Genomic DNA, 20,174 nt, shown 5'->3' on the forward strand with positions numbered 1-20,174 from the left:
AAATGTAAAGAATTTTTAACTGAAACTTCCATTGTTCCAGTTTGTCAGCATACTTGGAAATGTGCGTCTTTCACCACTGTTTGATACAATCTTATGAGTTATCTTTTGTGTTGTCAACTTTTAAACTAGGTAGGAATAAAGTGGAACAAATGCAAATATGACCGTCTGACTGTACATTATCCTGCTTATCACAAGGCTGCTTGACAGAAATAAATATATGGACATGAAATATTGACTGAAGTTACAAAAAAAAAAAATAATTATGTGAAAACTATGACTATGAAAATAAAGGATTAAGTGACAATACAATTTTATCCCCTCATTCTGAAAAAAGTATCTTTTCAGTTGATATTTGCAAGAATGTGGATTAATTTCAGCAAATGTCTATATTGGAGTCTACATCAGTACAGATTTTGTCATTGTTTGTTTTTAGCATAAACCTCACTGTTTAAAACCATGTATGTGTTGCTGTCATGTGAACGACCCATGTAGGTGACAACAGGAAAGCTCTCTTGTCCTGCATGCTTTAGGTTCCCAATGACGCGTGCACTTTCTAATGTTCATCTCTTCAAGGTTGAGTCAGATTAGATACAGGGTACAACTGGACTAAAAATACAGCGTGAACTGTGCTGAAACAATGGTCAGTTTAACTTCTTTATTTATTGCTGTCACCATAGAAGATGGCCCGTCGCCTAACCTGCTAGCTTATCTGATCTTATCATATTCACCAGGAAATATAATATTTAAGGCAGAAAGTAAGAATGGATAATGATGAATCATATCATCATATTGTAACTGACTGAACAAAACAAATAATCATTTCTAAGTAAAAAGGAAGATGTTTTACTGTTTAAATATTAGTTACATTACATATTGTTCTATTGTGTTTGCATTTCCGTGCATTTTAATGCTATTAAAAATGTAGAACCTAACATTTACACATATGTTTTTATTGTTCTCTTCCTTAAAAAGACATTAAATTATATATATATATATATATATATATATATATATATATAAGCAATAAGGTACTCGAGGCTGTGCTGTATCGTGAATAAGTCACCCCTTCAGCAGTGACTTATTCACGATACAGCACTAGCCTCGAGTACCTTATTGCTTTTATAAAATGCTTACCACACAATACAAATATTAAAGCCAAAAATATGTAACAATGCAACTTTCATGAAGTAAAATTACTAAAAGCCTTCCTTCCGCCGAAAAAAATAGTCCCTGACCGTGAACCGCAACAGAAGTTACATTATTACGTCATTAGATGGCGGCAAAGACTGTCTTTATAAGTGTGTCGGTCAGTAGCGAAGACTTTTACATTGAAAAGACTGCATTGTTGTGAACACGGAACAAGACGCAACTGACAAATGCTTTGATTATCACTGTCACTGACGGGAAAACCCCTTAACTGTTAAAAGGACAAGATAATACATTGGACATTTAAACAGATTTTTCATTATGAACATAGGACTGACCTGAAGGAAAATGCTAAATCTGAATGCAGGTAATAAACTCGCTCACTCGATCTCTTTCTCACAACACTCTTCTACATAATACAGTAAGCTTCAATGAACAATATCAATTGAAAACATACAGTTTACATTGCTAAGAGCGGTTGCTAAGGGTGTTGTGTAGTGATACGCAAAACCTTTGGGTGAAGCGGTCATAGCCGCGTTAATAAAACACAGCTATTGACCAATCAAACCAAATATGTCATCATTCCTTGTTCTTCAGCAAAATTAGTTATATTAATGAAAGAATAGAAAAAGTCCATTTCTGCTTAATTCTGCAACTTTTTAATGCCAACTTAAGACTTCAATGTAGCACACAAAAACATACATATAGGCTATCCCTGTATAACTTATACTATCTGACTTTTTGGGGGTTTTTTTATTCAACACATTTATATTCATCATGCATGCATACATACATACATGAACGAAATGACGGCGACTATAGCAGGGGTCGGGAACCTTTTTTGACCAAAGAGCCAATTTTTCATTTTTTGTTAATGAATTTTTCTAAAACAGCCAAAGTAGGAAAATAATGTAATGTAATATTATTTGAAAATAATAATAATAATGATAATGATAATAATAAATATGCAACAAACAATAAATAAGTTGCAATATACAATTAATTGTGCTGGGCTTTCATATTAGGTTTATTTACCACCTGAGGAGCATAAATTCTCTTCAGAGTTCTCTAAACGTGTCTAAACGGTCAAATACACACACTGTCAAAATGCCCGCAGTGCTGAGTATTTAATAAATGCAGTCGATGTAGTCACTGTGCGTGGGCGTTCTTCACTTGTTTCTCCTCTCTTTCTCTCTCTCTCTCTCTCTCTCTCTCATTCATTCATGTTTCTTTATTAATAACGCCAAAAGTTGCGCCCACTGAAAGCTGCGCGGATTATCATAGATATAAATACGACACATTTATAGGACATAAAGGTCAATGCGGCAAAAGCGAAAGTAACCGGTGAAATGTTTCGAAATGTCTCTTGGCACAGCAGAGCACCAGTTTCAATAAAATTATATTTTTCAGTCCAGTCACTATTTTACATACTTTTTGATTTTCGCTGCTGTTCAAAAATGTTTTCTTTTCACCGTTACCACGACTAAGCTGCACAGCCACTTGAATCTGAGAGCAGGGGCGGGTTTTATAAACCACTAAGACTAGTCTTACAAGTTGGTCAGCATTTTTTTTTCTTTGAGACTGTTCATAACTTTTTTAAGTCAGTTACATAAAAACATAGATTATCCTAATTTGATACCGAAAAGTAAGATTGACTGCCCCTTGACTAACTGCTGGGTCATACTAGATCTTAAGACACTGTCTTAATATGATGGTTATGTTTATGCAACTGGCCCCAGGAGCTCTAGGTTACCATAGAAATCTAAGTTGTTTGTTGTTAAAGGGTTAGTTCAAAAATGAAAATAATGTCATTTATTACTCACCTTCATGCCGTTCCACACCCGTAAAACATTTGTTAATCTTCGGAACGCAAATTAAGATATTTTTGAAATCCGATGACACAGTAAGGCCTGCATAGCCAGCAATGACATTTCCTCTCTCAAGATCCATTAATGTACTAAAAACATATTTAAATCAGTTCATGTGAGTACAGTGGTTCAATATTAATATTATAAAGCGACGAGAATATTTTTGGTGCGCCAAAAAAACAAAATAACGACTTATATAGTGATCACAAAGTCAAGTGATTTCAGCAGTTTGGCGGTTTGACACGCGATCCGAATCATGATTCGACCTAAAAGATTCATAATGCTCTGAAGCTTTATGAAGCAGTGTTTTGAAATCGGCCATCACTATATAAGTCGTTATTTTGTTTTTTTGGCACACCAAAAATATTTTTGTCGCTTTATAATATTAATATTGAACCGCTGTACTCACATGAACTGATTTAAATATGTTTTTAGTACATTAATGGATCTTGAGAGAGGAAATGTCATTGTTGGCTATGCAGGCCTCACTGAGCCATCGGATTTCAACAAAAATATCTTAATTTGTGTTCCGAAGATTAACGGTCTTACAGGTGTGGAACGGCATGAGGGTGAGTAATAAATGACATTATTTTCATTTTTGGGTGAACTAACCCTTTAATTGCTGTCGTGGCACTCGCGATGTCACGAACATCACTGAACACGCACTTTGGCCTGTACAACTTTAAATATATTTTTATAATAAACTTTTAACAAACTTCGGTAGGCTCTACAACACAGGAATTGCTGATCTCTAGTGATGTCGAATTTGTTATCGATCATTTGTTGGGAAAGGGTGAGAGACCTGGCGAGCCACATGATTTTTGTCAAAGAGCGAGGTGTGGCTCGTGAGCCATAGGTTCCCGACCACTGGTATATAGGATGCAGACTATACAGGTCTCAAAAACACCTGAAACTACAAAGGCATATTTTATGTCTATATCAACTCTTTGGAGAAGGGATGTCAATCATATTTTAAAGGAATAGCTTGCCCCTGTCATTAAATGGAAAAAGAGCCACATTAGCATTCTTCTAAATTATCCTTTTGTCTTATACAGAAATAAGACCATAATTCAGGTTTGGATCAACATAAAGGTGAGTAAATAGTCACAGAATGTAGATTTTGGGTCAATTAATATCTTTAAAAGATTAGCAGTTACTATTTGCTAAAAAGAAAGCAGCTCAGAAAGGTCAACAAAGCCAGAGAACATTTCAGTTTTGTCCTATCCATTTTATATCTTCTCTGTCAAGACCAAGGCCATCCAGAAGGTCAGTTTGGTTTCATGAAGGGGCTCACTGGCCTCCCCCGGCAGCGTCAAACATCTTCTTTCTTCCCTCCATGCCAGACATGGCTTCCACATTCTTACGCCAGTCACCTACTTCACTTGTCAAGACCTATTTGACAGAAAGAAACATTGGATTGTAGAGGTAAAATTTGAAATGGTTAAATTCATGGCATTCAGTTCATTTCTATAATGTGGAGATGAATTTTAAGCATCTATTGTGACCTTTTCTTGCTTTATATCCTCCTTCTTGACCGACTTCAGATTTGCACGGAGGTCCATGGAGCCTTTGTGTTTGGAGCCCAGCAAAGCCCTCATCATCTCATCAGCAGACACACGCACTTTCCTCAGGGCGGGTTTCTTGAACTTCCCCCCTAGATCCTGAACTTTCAACTTAAGCTCATTGATCTAAAATAAAGGGAAAACAAAATTTCCATTACCAAGGAGGTGCATAATACCTACAGTAATATCTAATACCTAGAATAATATCAATCCGTTAGAACTCTAATTCATCTTAATGGCTGTTTGTTAGTTGGTACATGCAACCCATTGTCAGGACTTGGGTTCTCTCCTGTTTGTTTTTGTTTTCTTGCTCCACATGGTGATTGTATGGCATTGGCAATCAGTAGTCTTACGTTGAGTCTTCAGATCCGAAGTGTTTCGTGACCTTCACTGTCATTCTTGCTTCTGTCATGTTGGTCTTGACAGTCCTGTCAATTCTGTTCTGTTCTCTTTCACGCAGTGTTTCCGGTCAGTCTCATCAGTGAATTTCTGGTCTCCTGTCTGCTCTGCCTGGTTTGATCCTCTGCTTTGTTCAAGTGTGCGTTTCCCAAAAGCATTGTCAGCCAATTACTGTTCTAAGTTTCATTGTTAGCAACATATTTCAACCATTTGATATTTCCCAAAACCATAATTCCAACAAACATTTGCAAACAGAATTGCAAAGGTGTGGTCGGAATTATAGCTCTCGATCTGTGGTAAGAAGAGTAGTTTCTTTTTAATATGACATGAACAAAGTCATACTCCTAATCAAAATAAGAAAGCTAGAATGCAGTACAATCTATATCTTTCATTCCATATATATACAAATTTCATACTGTACATCTTGTCAAGAGAATAAAAGCAGCATTTTTGAAGACTATGCATGTGCAAATACGCTCTAGTACTCCAGGGAAAACCTGGAGTACGACATAAGAGGGAATCCCCAAAAGAATCAAAAATCTGTAAATAAAGTAAACAACAGAAACAAAAAAAGTATTCCTCAGATGCCATGTTCATTATTTATAGCAATAATCTGCCATTAATTCAATCAGAACAGATGAACCAATGTGGTTTGTACAATTGATGTGCAACAAAGATTCTACTGTTTTGGGAAACAGTCATGTCAATTTAGCTAATTTCTCCAACGATGCATCGTACAATGGACGTCAGAGGTGTAAAGCACTTGAGTAAATGTAACTAGTTACTGTACTTAAGTATCTTTTTGGCTGCTTTGTAGTTGTACTGAGTATCAAAGATATTGGCAACTTTTACTCTCTACTTGACTACATTTTTGAGCAAGTAAATGTACTTTTTCCTCCACTACATTTGTGATGAGTTATGCAATTACAAATTACATTTTTCATGGCAGCTAACTTTTTCTGCAGCAGTTTGTTTCTGATATAAAGAAGTGATATCGCCATCTAAGGGCATTGAAGGTGCTATATCTTGTGCATTTTGCCTTTACTCACCCAAAACTTGTCAACAAGGATACTTTACGTGAATGTGAGTGCATTAGCAGGTAGTTGCTGATGGCAGATGTTTTATTTATTGGATGAGGAAATGACTGCAGCTGGTGATGATTTAATTTTACTTAACATTGTTTTATTTATCCGCTATATTGACAAGACCGTTTTCAAATATATTGGTTTACTTATGGCCTTTCTGTGCACTTGAGCTGTGCACAGAAAGTATCAATGTAAGGTATCAGTACTTTTACTCAAGTATGGTTTTCAGGTACTCTTTACACCTCTGATGGACGTTAAGCAGTAAGTCACAGTGTAGTATGAGAAATGCACCTGTCACGATCACTGTCTGTTCCTGTCAGTTCCTGGACTCCATTTCCCATAATCCTCCCTTCCAATCACATGCACACTCCACACCAATCACCAAGTGCCACACACACCTGCAGATCATTACCTGGACTATAAAGGACTTACACACACACCACCTCACCGCGAAGTCTTGATTTGCCCCGGTGATCACTACTGAGCGCTTTCTTGTGGATTGTATTTCTGTTGCCATTGGACTGTTTATTGGACTGTGTTTGTTTGCCGCCTGCCCTGATCCTTGCCTGTTATTTGGACTGTGTTTGTTTGCCGCCTGCCTCGACCATTGCCTGTCCCTGTTTGTGTCTCTGCCTTTGCCCCTGTCTGCTTTGGTGTTTATCGTAATAAAGCTGCAAATGGATCCTCACGCATTCGACCCATCATTACAGAAGACTTCGCCATCAAACGATCCAGCAGCTTCTACGAGCGCTTCCAGCCTTAGCATGGACCCAGCAATACGTCTCGTCCGCCTTCGGCAAGGTAATTGTACACTCGAGGACCACATTCAGAAGTTTCTAGACATTGCCTATTTCTCTGACCTGCCTGACTGTGCCCTCATTGACTTCTTTGGCTATGGATTAAACGAACCATTGAAGGACTACTTACTTATTAATGGTCCCCGAGGGTCGTTCGTGGAATTTCTGGACTTTGCCCTGCTTACTGTTGGTTCACTTTTTACTGTGGGTGTCGCGGAGGAACGCGACACCTCGTCCCCCCATGTAATGGCTGCCTCTATAGAAAGCATTCACAAAATGGCGGCCACAACATCATCACATCATGTCTCCGCTGATCTTCCAGAGCCAAGTCAAGTCTCCGTTGATCTTCTAGAATTGCATCACGTCTCTGGATCTGTTTGGGAGCGGAGTGGGTTGCGTTCCAGTGTGGCTGATCCAGCGCTGACTTCAGTACGAGCGGCTGGCATTCCTAAGCCTCCGCCGGCCGCTTCACACTCAAGCCCGCCGGCTGCTACGCCCTCAAGCTCGCCGGCTGCTACGCCCTCAAGCTCGCCGGCTGCTACGCCCTCAAGCTCGCCGGCTGCTACGCCCTCAAGCTCGCCGGCTGCTACGCACTCAAGCTCGCCGGCTGCTACGCACTCAAGCTCGCCGGTTGCTACGCACTCAAACTCTCTGGATGCTATGGACAAGATGGCCGCTTTGCCAGTGCCCACGGGCAAGATGGCCGCCCCGCCAGTGTCTGGCAACATAGGGGTCGTTGCAGCCAGTGAGTCCACTCCAGAACCAGCTCCAGCCCGTGAGTCTGCTTCAACCCGTGAGCCCGCTGCAGCACCCACAGAGGAGGTAGGCACAAAGCCACCGCCTCAACCACGTAAACGGAGGAGGAGGAAGAGGAAGGCTTCCTCCATCCCTCAAGGCCCGGAGGCCTTCCCAGAGCCTGCTGTAGGCCCGGAGGCCGTCCCAGAGGCCGCTCCAGTCCGTGAGTCAGTCCCAGAGCAGCTCGCTCTTCCAGATACGGCCACGGAGGCCGGCGCCGAGCTCCTCGCCCTGCCGGCGCCACCCGAGCTCCTCGCCCTGCCGGCGCCACCCGAGCTCCTCGCCCTGCCGGCGCCACCCGAGCTCCTCGCCCTGCCGGCACCACCCGAGCTCCTTACCCACGAAACCGCCACGGCCTCCGTTGAATTCCCCAAGAACTTTTTTGGGGGGGGCCATATACCTGAGGGTGGGGAGCTTGTGGGTGGGGACCCTGCACGGCCGCGATCATCAGCGGCCTCCGAATTGCTTGAACTTGCGGGTGGGGACCTTACACGGCCTTCAACCGCCTGTGAACTGCTGTGGCCAGCTACGGACCCTGACCTGCCGTGGTTGCCCAAGCCACCTGACCTGCCGTGGTTGCCCAAGCCACCTGACCTGCCGTGGGCGCCCAAGCCACCTGACCCGCCGTGGCCTCCCGACACTCCTGACCCGCCGTGGCCGCCCGTGGCACCTGACCCGCCGTGGCCGCCCGTGGCACCTGACCCGCCGTGGCCGCCCGTGGCACCTGACCCGCCGTGGCCGCCCGTGGCACCTGACCCGCCGTGGCCGCCCGTGGCACCTGACCCGCCGTGGCTGCCCGAGTTCCTGGACCTGCATTGGAGACCCCGTTCCCGTCTGCCAACAGGTCTCCAATGCACCCACCCCCCCTCCCTATCTGTGCCATTTACGCCACGAGGACGCGCCTTCCGGAAGGGGGCGTTATGTCACGATCACTGTCTGTTCCTGTCAGTTCCTGGACTCCATTTCCCATAATCCTCCCTTCCAATCACATGCACACTCCACACCAATCACCAAGTGCCACACACACCTGCAGATCATTACCTGGACTATAAAGGACTTACACACACACCACCTCACCGCGAAGTCTTGATTTGCCCCGGTGATCACTACTGAGCGCTTTCTTGTGGATTGTATTTCTGTTGCCATTGGACTGTTTATTGGACTGTGTTTGTTTGCCGCCTGCCCTGATCCTTGCCTGTTATTTGGACTGTGTTTGTTTGCCGCCTGCCCTGACCATTGCCTGTGACTTTACTCTGCTTGTCTGCCGCCTGCCTCGACCATTGCCTGTCCCTGTTTGTGTCTCTGCCTTTGCCCCTGTCTGCTTTGGTGTTTATCGTAATAAAGCTGCAAATGGATCCTCACGCATTCGACCCATCATTACAGCACCCTTAGTTACTAATTCTGGCTCATTATCAGATCTGGTTGCTCGAGTGGACTGCTTCCTGTTTATTGACCCCTGCCTGTCATTGACTTTGATCCTGATTCACCCTCAGGAGAGTTTAGGTCCAACCCTAATTAAACACTTGAACCAGCTAATCAAGGTCTTCATCTCTCTAGAAACTTCCACGTAAGTGTTTTGGAGTTAAATTATGCAGGACACTGGCCCTCCAGGAGCAGGATTGGACACCCCTGCCTTAGGGATTACCTAATCACATGAAAGCATTCTAGATCAATATCTGCAAAAGTTGAAATCACTAATTAAGAACCTACAGACAAAAAGAATCTGCGTCTCTAATTCAGTGGTTTCCAACCCTGCTTCTGAAGAGCTACCTTCCTGCAGACTTCGGTTTCAACCCTGCTTCAACACACCTGTCTGTAATTTTCAAGTAACTCTGAACACATTGATTTGGTTCAGGTGTGTTTGATTTGGGTTGGAGCTGAACTCTGCTGGATGGTAGCTCTCCGGGAGCAGGGTTGGAGACCCCTGCTCTAATGAATATCCAAGAATCCTAATAAAGCTTCTAGACCAGGGATGGACAACTTTGGTCCTGGAAGGCCACTGTCCTGCAGAGTTTAGCTCCAACCCTGATAAAAAAAAAATAATAAAAAAAAACTCACATACCAATACCTTTCTACTAATCCTGAAGACCTAGATTAGCTTGTTCAGGTGTGCTTGATTAGGGTTGGAGCTAAACTCTGCAGGACAGTGGCCCTCCAGGACTGAAGTTGCCCATCCCTGGTCTAGATTCAGGGGTAGTTAATCCTGCTCCTGAAGGGGTTGACATTCTGCAAAGTTTAGCTCCATCCTTCTAATACACCTGCCTGAAAGTTCCTATTAGCCTGGAAGCCTGGCTACACAAGACTGGAAGATTATTGCTCTTTGATTAGACTTTGATTAGCTGCTTCAGGTGTTCAAGTTTTTTTAATTAGAGATCAATTATGCAGGTCTGCGTACCTCCTTGGAGACCTCTGGTCTATAGAAAATAGTCTGGGGTGGGTAACTCTGGCCTCAGGGTCCACTATATTCAAAAGGCCCCCTGATTCTAGTAATCCTCAAGACCTTGATACACTGGTTCTGGTTTGTCTGATCTGGGTTGGAGTTAAACTATGCAATACAGCAGACCTTGAAGGCCAGAGTCCAGGCAAATCTCATGGTGGAGCCAATGTAGGCACGATATGGGCTTGAGTTATTGGCCTCAAATGGGTATGTCTACGGATTCCATGTTGGTCCTATCTGAATTTGCCCCAGTTAGCTTCTATATGAGATTCATATGGACTATTTCAGAGAGGGATGGCATGGAATCCATGGACAAACCCATTTGGGGCCCATACCTCAAACAAATATTGTGCCTACATTGGCCTCACCATGAAATTTTCGCTGGGAGTTGCTCACCCCTGTTATAGTCTATACCGAATGTATCTTATCTGTTGGTTTAGACTTACATCTTTGTTGTGCTTGATGACCTTATCCTCATAGTCGTACCTCTCCTCATCTACTACATCGATTTTTGCGTGGAGTTGCTTACACAGATTCTGAAGATGAATATACAACATTAGTAAATACAACTGGTGTAAGATTTGAGAAATATTGAAGCTAAACAGCATGTTTTGTCTTCAGCTGTCTTCAGCTGACTCTGTCTGACTGAATGAATCACCTGTAACTCCCCCAGAGAGAGTCCAGAAAGCTGCAAAGGAGGGTGTTTGTCTTTGAGGTAGCGATTTTTCTCTTCATCCCTGTCCTGTTTCTCGTTCTCCAAATCCTCCATTGCTCTGTTAAGAAGCATTATCTGATTGAAGATGGAAGAGGAGCTTTAATAACAATTTCACAACAAAGTAGGAAAAAAGTTGTGAAAATAAATCTAACCTTTAGAGAAAGTTTCCGTGATGCTGAAATCTTTGACTTAGGCTGTTAAAAAAGGTAAAGGCAATTAGTTATTGGTAGAATATTGGTAAAATATTGATTGGCATGGCATTATTTATTTCTTGATCAAGACATACTTTGATGTCCACTTTTGGATTTCCGGGTCTTCGTATCTGCCAAATGACAATATAAATTAAGGCAACATTGTTGAAAGTTGAAAGCAAGCATATTAATTTGATATTTATGTAAATACTAAAAACACTATCTAGAACTTGTATGTAAATATAGAAAACAGTATGGAAATCAAATGCTTACCTGACTGTCAGTATAATTTTTAAGAAACAAAAAAGGGAAACAATCATCAGTAAGGCATTTATTAAAGCATTTTGAGTAATCAAACTGTTTGAAGAAATTCAAAGCATTTATTGATCACTAAATAATGCATTTTAAGTTCACTTCCATTTTCAATATGTCATCTGCAGTCACATACTAAACTTAGAATGTCTTTGCTGTGGAATCTCAAGCACCCCACATGTGTGCTGACAAATTAAGCTGATCATGACTTTATTTCTTTTTTTTTTATAATAATTTTGTGTAAAATTTGCTAGGCTTGTTGTCACAAAGTATCAATGTGTATCTTTTTTTCTGGTCAATATTAGAAGAAAAGTTTGATAGCCACTCTTAAACATTCACTAAAATTAAAAAAAAAAAAAAAGTGACAACTAGCACCAATATCACATACTTACACATGCCATTATCACACACTATCACATAATGAAATTCTTTATGTTAACATGCTAATGTGTATCATAAATAATAAATAACCTTTAAAAAAATTTTTTTTACTTACTCGCCCATTGTGATGTTTTGCTGAACAACTAAAAAAGAAATTCAACCAGAGATTTCAGATGTAACTTACACTATAAGGAAAAAAAATAAACTGAAAATATTTTTAAGACATATTCAATTCTTTAAAGTAAGCATGGATGCTGTACCTGGTTTCTGTCTGGTTGATGGTCATGGACAAGAGGCAGAACAACAGGGTGTTGAGACAAAGGGATTTTATAGCCCAGCCGCCACTGGCTGGCAGATATAGTGTCTGTCGCCAGGAATGCCTTGGCAGTGCTCTAGAAATGAAATATCACCAACCATAAAGCTGTGACAATACAGCAATATGTAAGAATACACAATGACTTTTCTTTGGACTAGAGTTGAGTTCATAAACACACACATAAACAAACACCAAACTCCATTAATATTTATCATCCACATGCTGATATACCCTCTTAAAATATACCCTGATGGTTCGTGACCCAAAAATGTATCGCAGGTCTGTTCTCTTGGGTTGTGGGCAGCAAGGAAAGACAATGCTAAATGCAAATAATAAATTGTAACACTATATTAATATTAATTTAAATTTAGCAGTGGAGTGAGGTGTGAGGAAGGGACGTAGGCGGTTGATGTTTCGAAGGTGGTAGTAAGCAGACCGGGTAACATTATTAACATGGGAGGTGAAAAAGAGGGTGCTATCAAAGATGACACCCAGACTCTTAATATTGTTAATTTTGTTGCCTTACCATATAAACTTGCTGCTATTAAAAGACTGCTATTGCAAAACTTAGTAATGCAAATCCATCTGCCATTTGGTAATATAGTAAATCAATATGTAGCCCAGTGTTTTTGGTAGTACGTGCTACTTTTTATGTTTTTATGTGTTAAATGCCCATTGTCTTATTCACTGTCTTGTGTGTGTGAAATTGTTATTTCCTATGCAGTTTATGGTAATATCTTCCTTTTGTAAAATAATAGTACAGTTTTGATACTGTGTTGGCTCACCACAAAATGTAAAGTCTGGGACCTGTAGCAAATCATTTTGGCATTTTGGCATTTGGTAATTTTTGATGGCAGTACTCAAAATAATTTGATTTCTTAAATTATTATTATTATTATTATTATTATTATTATGCATTTTATTTATAGGCTCCTTTCTTGACACTCAAGGTCACCGTACATCATTAACAAGGCAATCGCAATAATTAAGTAAAAACAATAAAGACAATGAGATACAATTTCTTTAAATACAATTTAAAAAAGACAATGCAGATGTGATTAGAGGGAGTAAGCTATTCTAAACAGATGGGTTTTGAGTTTGAACTTAAAATGTGGGAGAGAATCAGTATTACGGAGGTCAGGTGGAAGTGAGTTCCAGAGCAAGCAGAGCGGCTGAAAGCTCTGCTCCCCATAGTAACAAGGTGGAAAGGGGGAATAGTGAAATGGATGGAGGAAGAGGATCTGAGGGTGCGAGTGGGTGTGGCAATATGGAGAAGGTCAAAAAGATATGAAGGGGCGAGATTATGAATGGCTTTAAAAGTGAGGAGAAGTATTTTAAAGTTGATACGGTAAGTGATGGGGAGCCAATGGAGCTGTTGTAAGATGGGTGTGTTGTGATGGATAGAGGGGGTGCAAGTGATAATACGGGCGGTTGAGTTTTAGACCAGTTGTAGTTTATGGAGGGTTTTATGCGGGAGGCCAAACAGAAGGGAAATGCAGTAATCTAAACGAGAGGTGACTAGTAGGGCTGGGTATTGACACAATTTTCACGATTCGATTCGATTTCTATTTACATGCTTGCGATTCGATCTGATTCCGATTTTGATTTGATTCCATTTGATATCGATTATTTTGGATGTAGTATATCAGATACAGTACATGGCAAATTTTCTAGAGGAAAAAAATCTCTCAACTAATGCTGTAAACTACACATGGGAGTCAGTTGGTACTACATTACTATAATATTGAAGGTTAAAATTAACCTATTTATATACAAACACTTAAATTACACTCAATGATGTTTTTTATAATAAATAAAGTTTAGAATTACATAATCATATTTCTACTCCAATTCAGGTTTTTGTTTTTTGTTTTTTAATATAAACATTTAAATCGTGGCTGTCATAACTGATTTATTCAAACATGCATTAAATATTGAAGAACATTACAAATTATAATGAATATGTAACGGTGCATATACTGTATATTTTCAGAATGCTGCTCTCTTGACTAATGAGTTTACAGTCTCTGAATATAGTTTTTCTGAGGTAACGTTAAATGTGACGTTACGTGACATTGTTTACAAGCTGTTTTATTGAAGTCTTTCCGAGGTTGAAACACTGATTGAGCGATTACACGAGACATGATACGGATTTTGGTAAGTTGTACTGTATCTTTTAACATACCTTCAGATGTTTATTCATGTTTATTTCGTGCTGTAACTGGTATTAAAGCGGAGGAGAGGATGTTCACATGCGCTCCGTGCTACTGCTTCTCTTTAACTGAGGCGCTAAAGCGATCTGTCACATCACATTAAACAGCGCCAAAACGGTATTTATTTTTTGAATCTCATAATAAGATGGACGTCATTTAAAATCTGAGACTCTGCTTCATATCAAAAATAACAAAGCACAAAGATTATTGCGATTTATTGGTAAGAGGCGCGCTACATGTTCTGTTCATTCATCAACTGAAAACAGACTAGACTAACTGATTCTTGTGATTTAAGAATCGATATTGGTTCGTAAAAATGAGAATTGTTTAAAATCGAGAAATCAATATTTTTTTACCCAGCCCTAGTGACTAGGCTGTGAACAAGAATGGCAGTGGAGTGAGGCGTGAGGAAGGGACGTAGGCGGTTGATGTTTTGAAGGTGGTAATAAGCAGGCCGGGTAACATTATTAATGTGGGAGGTGAAAGAGAGGGTGCTATCAAAGATGACACCCAGACTTTTAACCTGAGGGGAGGGGGAGATGAAGGAGTTATCAATGGGAATAGTAAAATTATGGAGTTTGTTTAATGTTGATCTTGTACCTATAATAAAAAGTTCTGTTTTATTAGTATTTAATTTGAGGAAGTTTAAAGTGAACCAGGATTTTATGTCAAGGAGGCAATAGGTAACGGAAGATGGTATGAGTTTTGAGTTGGGTTTGGTTGAAAGAAAGAGCTGGGTGTCATCTGTGTAGCGATGGAAGTGAATCTGATGTAGGACAGAGCCCTGGGCACACCTGTGGTGACAGGGACTGGATGGAAGGTGAATGATTTTAACTGAATTAACTGGGTGTGGCCTGAGAAATATGAATGGAATCCGTTAAGAGGTGTGTTAGTGATACCAACAGAAGGATGGTGTGTGAAATTGTGTCAAAGGCCACACTCAAATCATGCAGGAAGAAAATGGATAGTGAACCAGAGTCAGCAGCTAGGAGGAGATCATTAGTGATTTTAAGGAGTGCTGTTTATATGCAATGAAGGGGAAACCAGACTGGAATTGTTCATATAAATTATTATAGGAGAGATGGGTATGGAGTTGAGCAGCAACTATTTTTTCAAGAATTTTGGAGATGAATGGAAGATTTGAAATAGTAAGAGAAGTGGTAAGAGAAGAGTGAATGATGTCTGTAAAGAGAAGGGACAGAGAGAGGACAGTGGCCTTTACAAGAACAGTAGGAAGGGGGTCTAATCTGCAGGTTGAAGATTTGGATTATTGAATGAGTTTGGAAATTTCATTTAATGAGGGTAAAGTAAATGCTGAGAGTGAATGAGTGGGGGCAAATGAAACTAGGACAGGTGAGTTCGGAGCAGAAGTGGACATAAGTTGCTGGTGGATGTGTTCCTTTTTTAAAGAGAAATATGATAATATAGTGTTACAGAAATCAGAGGAGTACAGGTGAGGAGGAAGTGAATCCAGGGGTGTTGTGAAGTTTGTAATGAGGAAGAAAAGGGCCTTTGAATTTCCTTCATTTGAACTTCATTTGAAAATACAGTCTTTGTAAAGAAAAATACATATCCTTGTGCACATGCGAGACCGGTTTTCCTGTCTTTCGAGTTGTCATCCTTTTGTTTTTAATTGTCTAAGAGTGGGAGTGAACCAAGGTGTAGAGAGATTAAATGAGACAGTCCTGGTTTTGAGTGGAGCAAGGTTATTGAGAATAAATAACCTCATATCAAGATTCACTGTCCATTGATCAGTCATGGTATGATAATTTTGGCATGTTTAATATAATTAGGGTCAAATCACTGATTCTTGAGTACCAATTGCAAAAAGGAACTTTATGTCTCAAAAAAAATATTCTGGACCTGTGTTTGGGTGCTTCTGCTTCTTCCATGAAATATGTGCTTTTTTTTTTACCTTATTTGGATCATATATAAAAAGAATATGTTAAATTTAAACAGTCTCATGGCAATTCGTAAGTATTTTACAGTTTGGTGAGATGGTTATGAATTTTTCTAAAATGGTTAGTTCCTGTCTTTGGTTCTGATTGGTCAATAGCAGTGTTATATTCACGATAAAACACGGCTATGACCGCTTCACCTAACGGTTCTGTGTATCACTACACAACACCCTTAGCAACCACTCTTAGCAACATAAACTGTATGTTCTCAATTGATATTGTTCATTGAAGCTTACTGTATGATGTACAAGAGTGTTGTGAGAAAAAGATTGAGTGAGCGAGTTTCTTACCTGCATTCAGATTTAGCATTTTCCTTCAGGTCAGTTCATAATAAAAAATCAGTTTAAATGTCCGATGTATCGTCTTGTCCTTTTAACATTTAAGGGGTTTTCACGTGACTAATAGCGCTAGTCAAAGCATTTGTCAGTTGAGTCTTGTTCCGTTTTCAAAACAATTCAGTCTTTTCAATATAAAAGTCTTCGCTACTGACTGACACACTCATAAAGACAGTCTTTGTATTGTGAAAATGTAACTTCTGTTGCTGTTCACGGTCAGGGACTATTTTTTCCGGTGGAAGGAAGGCTTTTAGAAAAAGTTTACTTCATGAAAGTTGCATTGATACATATTTCCGGCTTTAATATTTGTATTGTGTGTTAACCGTATTATAAAAGCAATAAGGTACTCGAAGCTAGTGCTGTATCGTGAATAAGTCACAGCTGATGGGGTTGCAGGCACAACACCCTACAGCCGTGACTTATTCACGATACAGCACAGCCTCTCGTACCTTATTGCTTACCTATGAATTCATATAATCTCATTTGTACGTTTTTGTATGATCGGCTAACACCTCTTTATATTGATGTTTCATCTACGAATCGTTGTCATGGACTGCATTTTCCATCATCTTCCCTGGCACCTAACTACGCACACCTGGAACTCATACTAATACTTCAATGACAGGTTGTTGACATGTAGTTGCAAAGTTACAGTTAGTACAAAGTCTAAAGTGGACTATTATGACATACTGAGTTATTGAACAGGTGGTGCTGAGGTGAGTATTGTAATAATTGGTATTTGGTATTTAAATTGGTATAATGGTATTTACGTGTAGTGAATTGTTGATGTTTCACTAAATCCAAAACAATGGCACATATTTTGTCCTTGTCTCAAAAAGCAGTAAAAAACTGTATTCACAATTAAAGAAAAAGTGAACTTTTGCCTGTTTTCACCTGCTAAATTATCAGCCCCAGAGACACTCTACATGCCTGTTCTACACATTTCTAAAGTTGCCTGTGCAGGAAGTGATCAACTTAGGGGTCAGATGCCTACATTTATAATAAGCATGAATTTCATTTACTCTACCAACAAACACATGACTGTACTTCATGGTCAATGTGAGTAACTGTTAGTAGAAACAAGATTTATGACACTGTTCTTGGTAAGCTTTATTTTGACATTTCAAACAAACAAGTTTGTAATGGCAATAGAAAACAATGGGAGGAAGCAGACAAATGACCTTGCTGACATGCAGCAATTGTTCCAGAGCAGGTGCATTAGCTATTTATTCTGAAACATGATCCCAACAGTTATGGAGAGCTTGCTCACCACAGTTATTATAGTATCTGTCTAAGCGGCCACTGATGGCTCAATGCATCACTGCCTTTCAACACCTTTCACGCAAAGATTTGAAGGATTTATGGCTATTCAACCAGTTTTGGATATGGTTATTTAAAAAATCTTCTATGCAAAATGAAATTGTTTATTCATCTTCTCATATGCTAAATGAATCCAGGTATATTACTTTTTCATAGAACTGTTGTATAAAAGCAATATCCAATAACTATTCATATTTATCAATTATAATGATTTTTTTTTCAAATAGTGTATTTAAAATCATTTATTTCATTTGATTCATCTGAATTAACTGTGCATTCATTTATTTTAATTTATCTATTTTCTTTCTTGCCTGGACGAAAGTGATTCCATTGCACCGTGATGTACTAATTACAAAGGTATGTTTACCTGAGGAGGATCACTCATTCAAATATTTGGATTTCACGTGGACAGAAATGAGTTTAAAAGAAACATAAAAAATCATATGATGTATGAAATGTTTATAATGACAGTATATAATGTAAAATCACAGGTGCGAAATCCATCCCATAAGTTATTAGTTTTTATGCCTAAGAAAACACATTGACAGATGCATATTTACATTTCAATGTAACTGCATTTCTGTCACTATTTTTTTGTTTGTTTATTTGCTTGCTTGTTTTTGTTTGTTTGTTTGTTTGTTTGTTTGTTTAAATTTTTAAATCAAGGTTTATCTAATAATTCTGTTACACCAAACTTTAAACCTTGTTTAAAAATAAGCAGGTTCACATTTAAACCTAAGAGTTCAGAATATATTAATTTTTATTTATCTATTATATACATACATATATATATATATACATTCATGGTGCATGTTATTCTATTAAAGTGTACAGTACTCAGGCACATAATACAAAGTACCATCATAAGCATGTTCCCTTTTGAAAGGGAACTCGCACTGCGTCCCCTAGGGGTCGTTATGGGGAATGCCTCTGGCATGCCAGGTGTCCGAAGCGTGAGTCTGAACATGACAATGAACTTGACATTGACTGCATCCGAAAACCTAGGTAGCTGACTTGCTGCCTCGCTGCCTTATTAGGAAATAACTTGTAATGCAGTGTTTGTGCATGAAGGCACCTCATGAAATGGATTTCAGACAGACTTCTGATGCAGTGTAACAGTTTAATGATCTACAGCAAAATAGTGCACGCTTTGGTGAGAACTAAACAAATATTTAATTATTACAATAATAACTTCTCGCTAGAAATGACATCAAAAGTGGAAAAAGTTGGTCAAAAACATACATTTACACAAACTGACCAGCAAACGCAACTTACGGACACCATCTTTATTTTTCTAACTCAACTGTCACAGAATGGAACACACAGGATTGTGGGATATCAAAGGCAGCGAAGGATACATCTATGCTGCCTTCAAAAATCGATCAGATGAAGGTATCTCAGGAAACAGGAATTGAAGCTAACATTGGATTCGGACATGCCTTGATGCCTTCCTACCTTGAAATGTGTCCTCAGAAGGCAGCATTTTCCAGGTTTCGGACGCAGCCATTGGCTGCATTCGAAAACCTAGGCAGCTGACTTGTTGCCTCGCTGCCTTATCATGCAATGACTTTTAAGGCAGCGTTTGTGCATGAAGGCATCTAACGAAACTGATTTCAGACAGACTTCTGAGGCAGCGTAACAGTTTAATGGTCAACAGCAAAATAGCACGAGCTTAGTTGAGAACTAAACAAATATTTAATTACTACAGTAGTAATTTCTCGCTAGAAATGACAAAAGTGGAAAATGTTGGTCAAAAACGTACATTAACACACAAACTGACTAGCAAACGCAACTTTCGAACACCATCGATATGTGCGTTACTTTGCATGGGTGAGAAGCATGCACGCTCAGTCCTTGAGGGGGCTGTTTGTGTGCACTGCGAGCGCTTTCCCATGAGGAAACTTTGCTCTCGTCTGGCCCTTTTTTCAAGGGAATCGGGCCAGCATTCTGTGCCTCACGGTTCAGGACCTGCTGAGGCAAGTGGGAGACTGAAGCCATGGGGCTTGCAGGTGGAGCTCACGGATGAATTCGAGAGAGGTATGATTCACATTCATCTGCGGCTGATGAGGACAAGCTGCCGGATGATGATGCATTATCTCTCACATCATCTGATCCGGCAGTGAGCACGCTTTTTGCTTCAAGCCATGATGAGCAAGACATGGCTGATTTGCATATGACGAATTATTGGATGTTATGTCCCACGCCATGGGGAAAGCCCTATTCTAGGGAAAACCCTATCATAATGATGTTGAGGGGATGCAGGAGCCAGGAGGGGCTCTGACACGTTTTTTACATCCAGTCCTGAAGCTGAACCTATGATGTTTTTGGCAGTTTGTTTACTTTT

The 20,174-nt window shown here is 39.8% G+C and overlaps 1 protein-coding gene across 1 annotated transcript; it reads right to left on the reverse strand.

Moving 5' to 3' along the window:
- Positions 1–3,565: 3,565 nt before the first annotated feature.
- On the reverse strand, positions 3,566–19,828 carry tnni1d (troponin I, skeletal, slow d). The gene is made up of 7 exons (XM_051892220.1): positions 19,789–19,828; positions 11,091–11,224; positions 10,957–10,998; positions 10,748–10,879; positions 10,536–10,625; positions 4,520–4,702; positions 3,566–4,406 (listed from the first exon to the last, which is right to left on the reverse strand). The coding sequence occupies exons 1-7, from the start codon at positions 19,826–19,828 to the stop codon at positions 4,305–4,307; spliced, it is 723 nt and encodes a 240-aa protein (XP_051748180.1). The 3' UTR covers positions 3,566–4,304.
- Positions 19,829–20,174: the final 346 nt, after the last annotated feature.

Source organism: Ctenopharyngodon idella, chromosome 4, assembly GCF_019924925.1.
Source record: "Ctenopharyngodon idella isolate HZGC_01 chromosome 4, HZGC01, whole genome shotgun sequence".
NCBI classification, from domain to species: domain Eukaryota; kingdom Metazoa; phylum Chordata; class Actinopteri; order Cypriniformes; family Xenocyprididae; genus Ctenopharyngodon; species Ctenopharyngodon idella.

Coding starts and splice junctions, on each gene's coding strand:
- tnni1d (XM_051892220.1), bottom strand. CDS start 19,828: ATGGCTTCAGTCTCCCACTTGCCTCAGCAGGTCCTGAACC. Junction 10,626..10,747: donor TCTCTCTGGGGGAGTTACAG/GTGATTCATTCA, acceptor ATTCATCTTCAG/AATCTGTGTAAGCAACTCCA. Junction 4,407..4,519: donor AGGATATAAAGCAAGAAAAG/GTCACAATAGAT, acceptor TCTGTCAAATAG/GTCTTGACAAGTGAAGTAGG.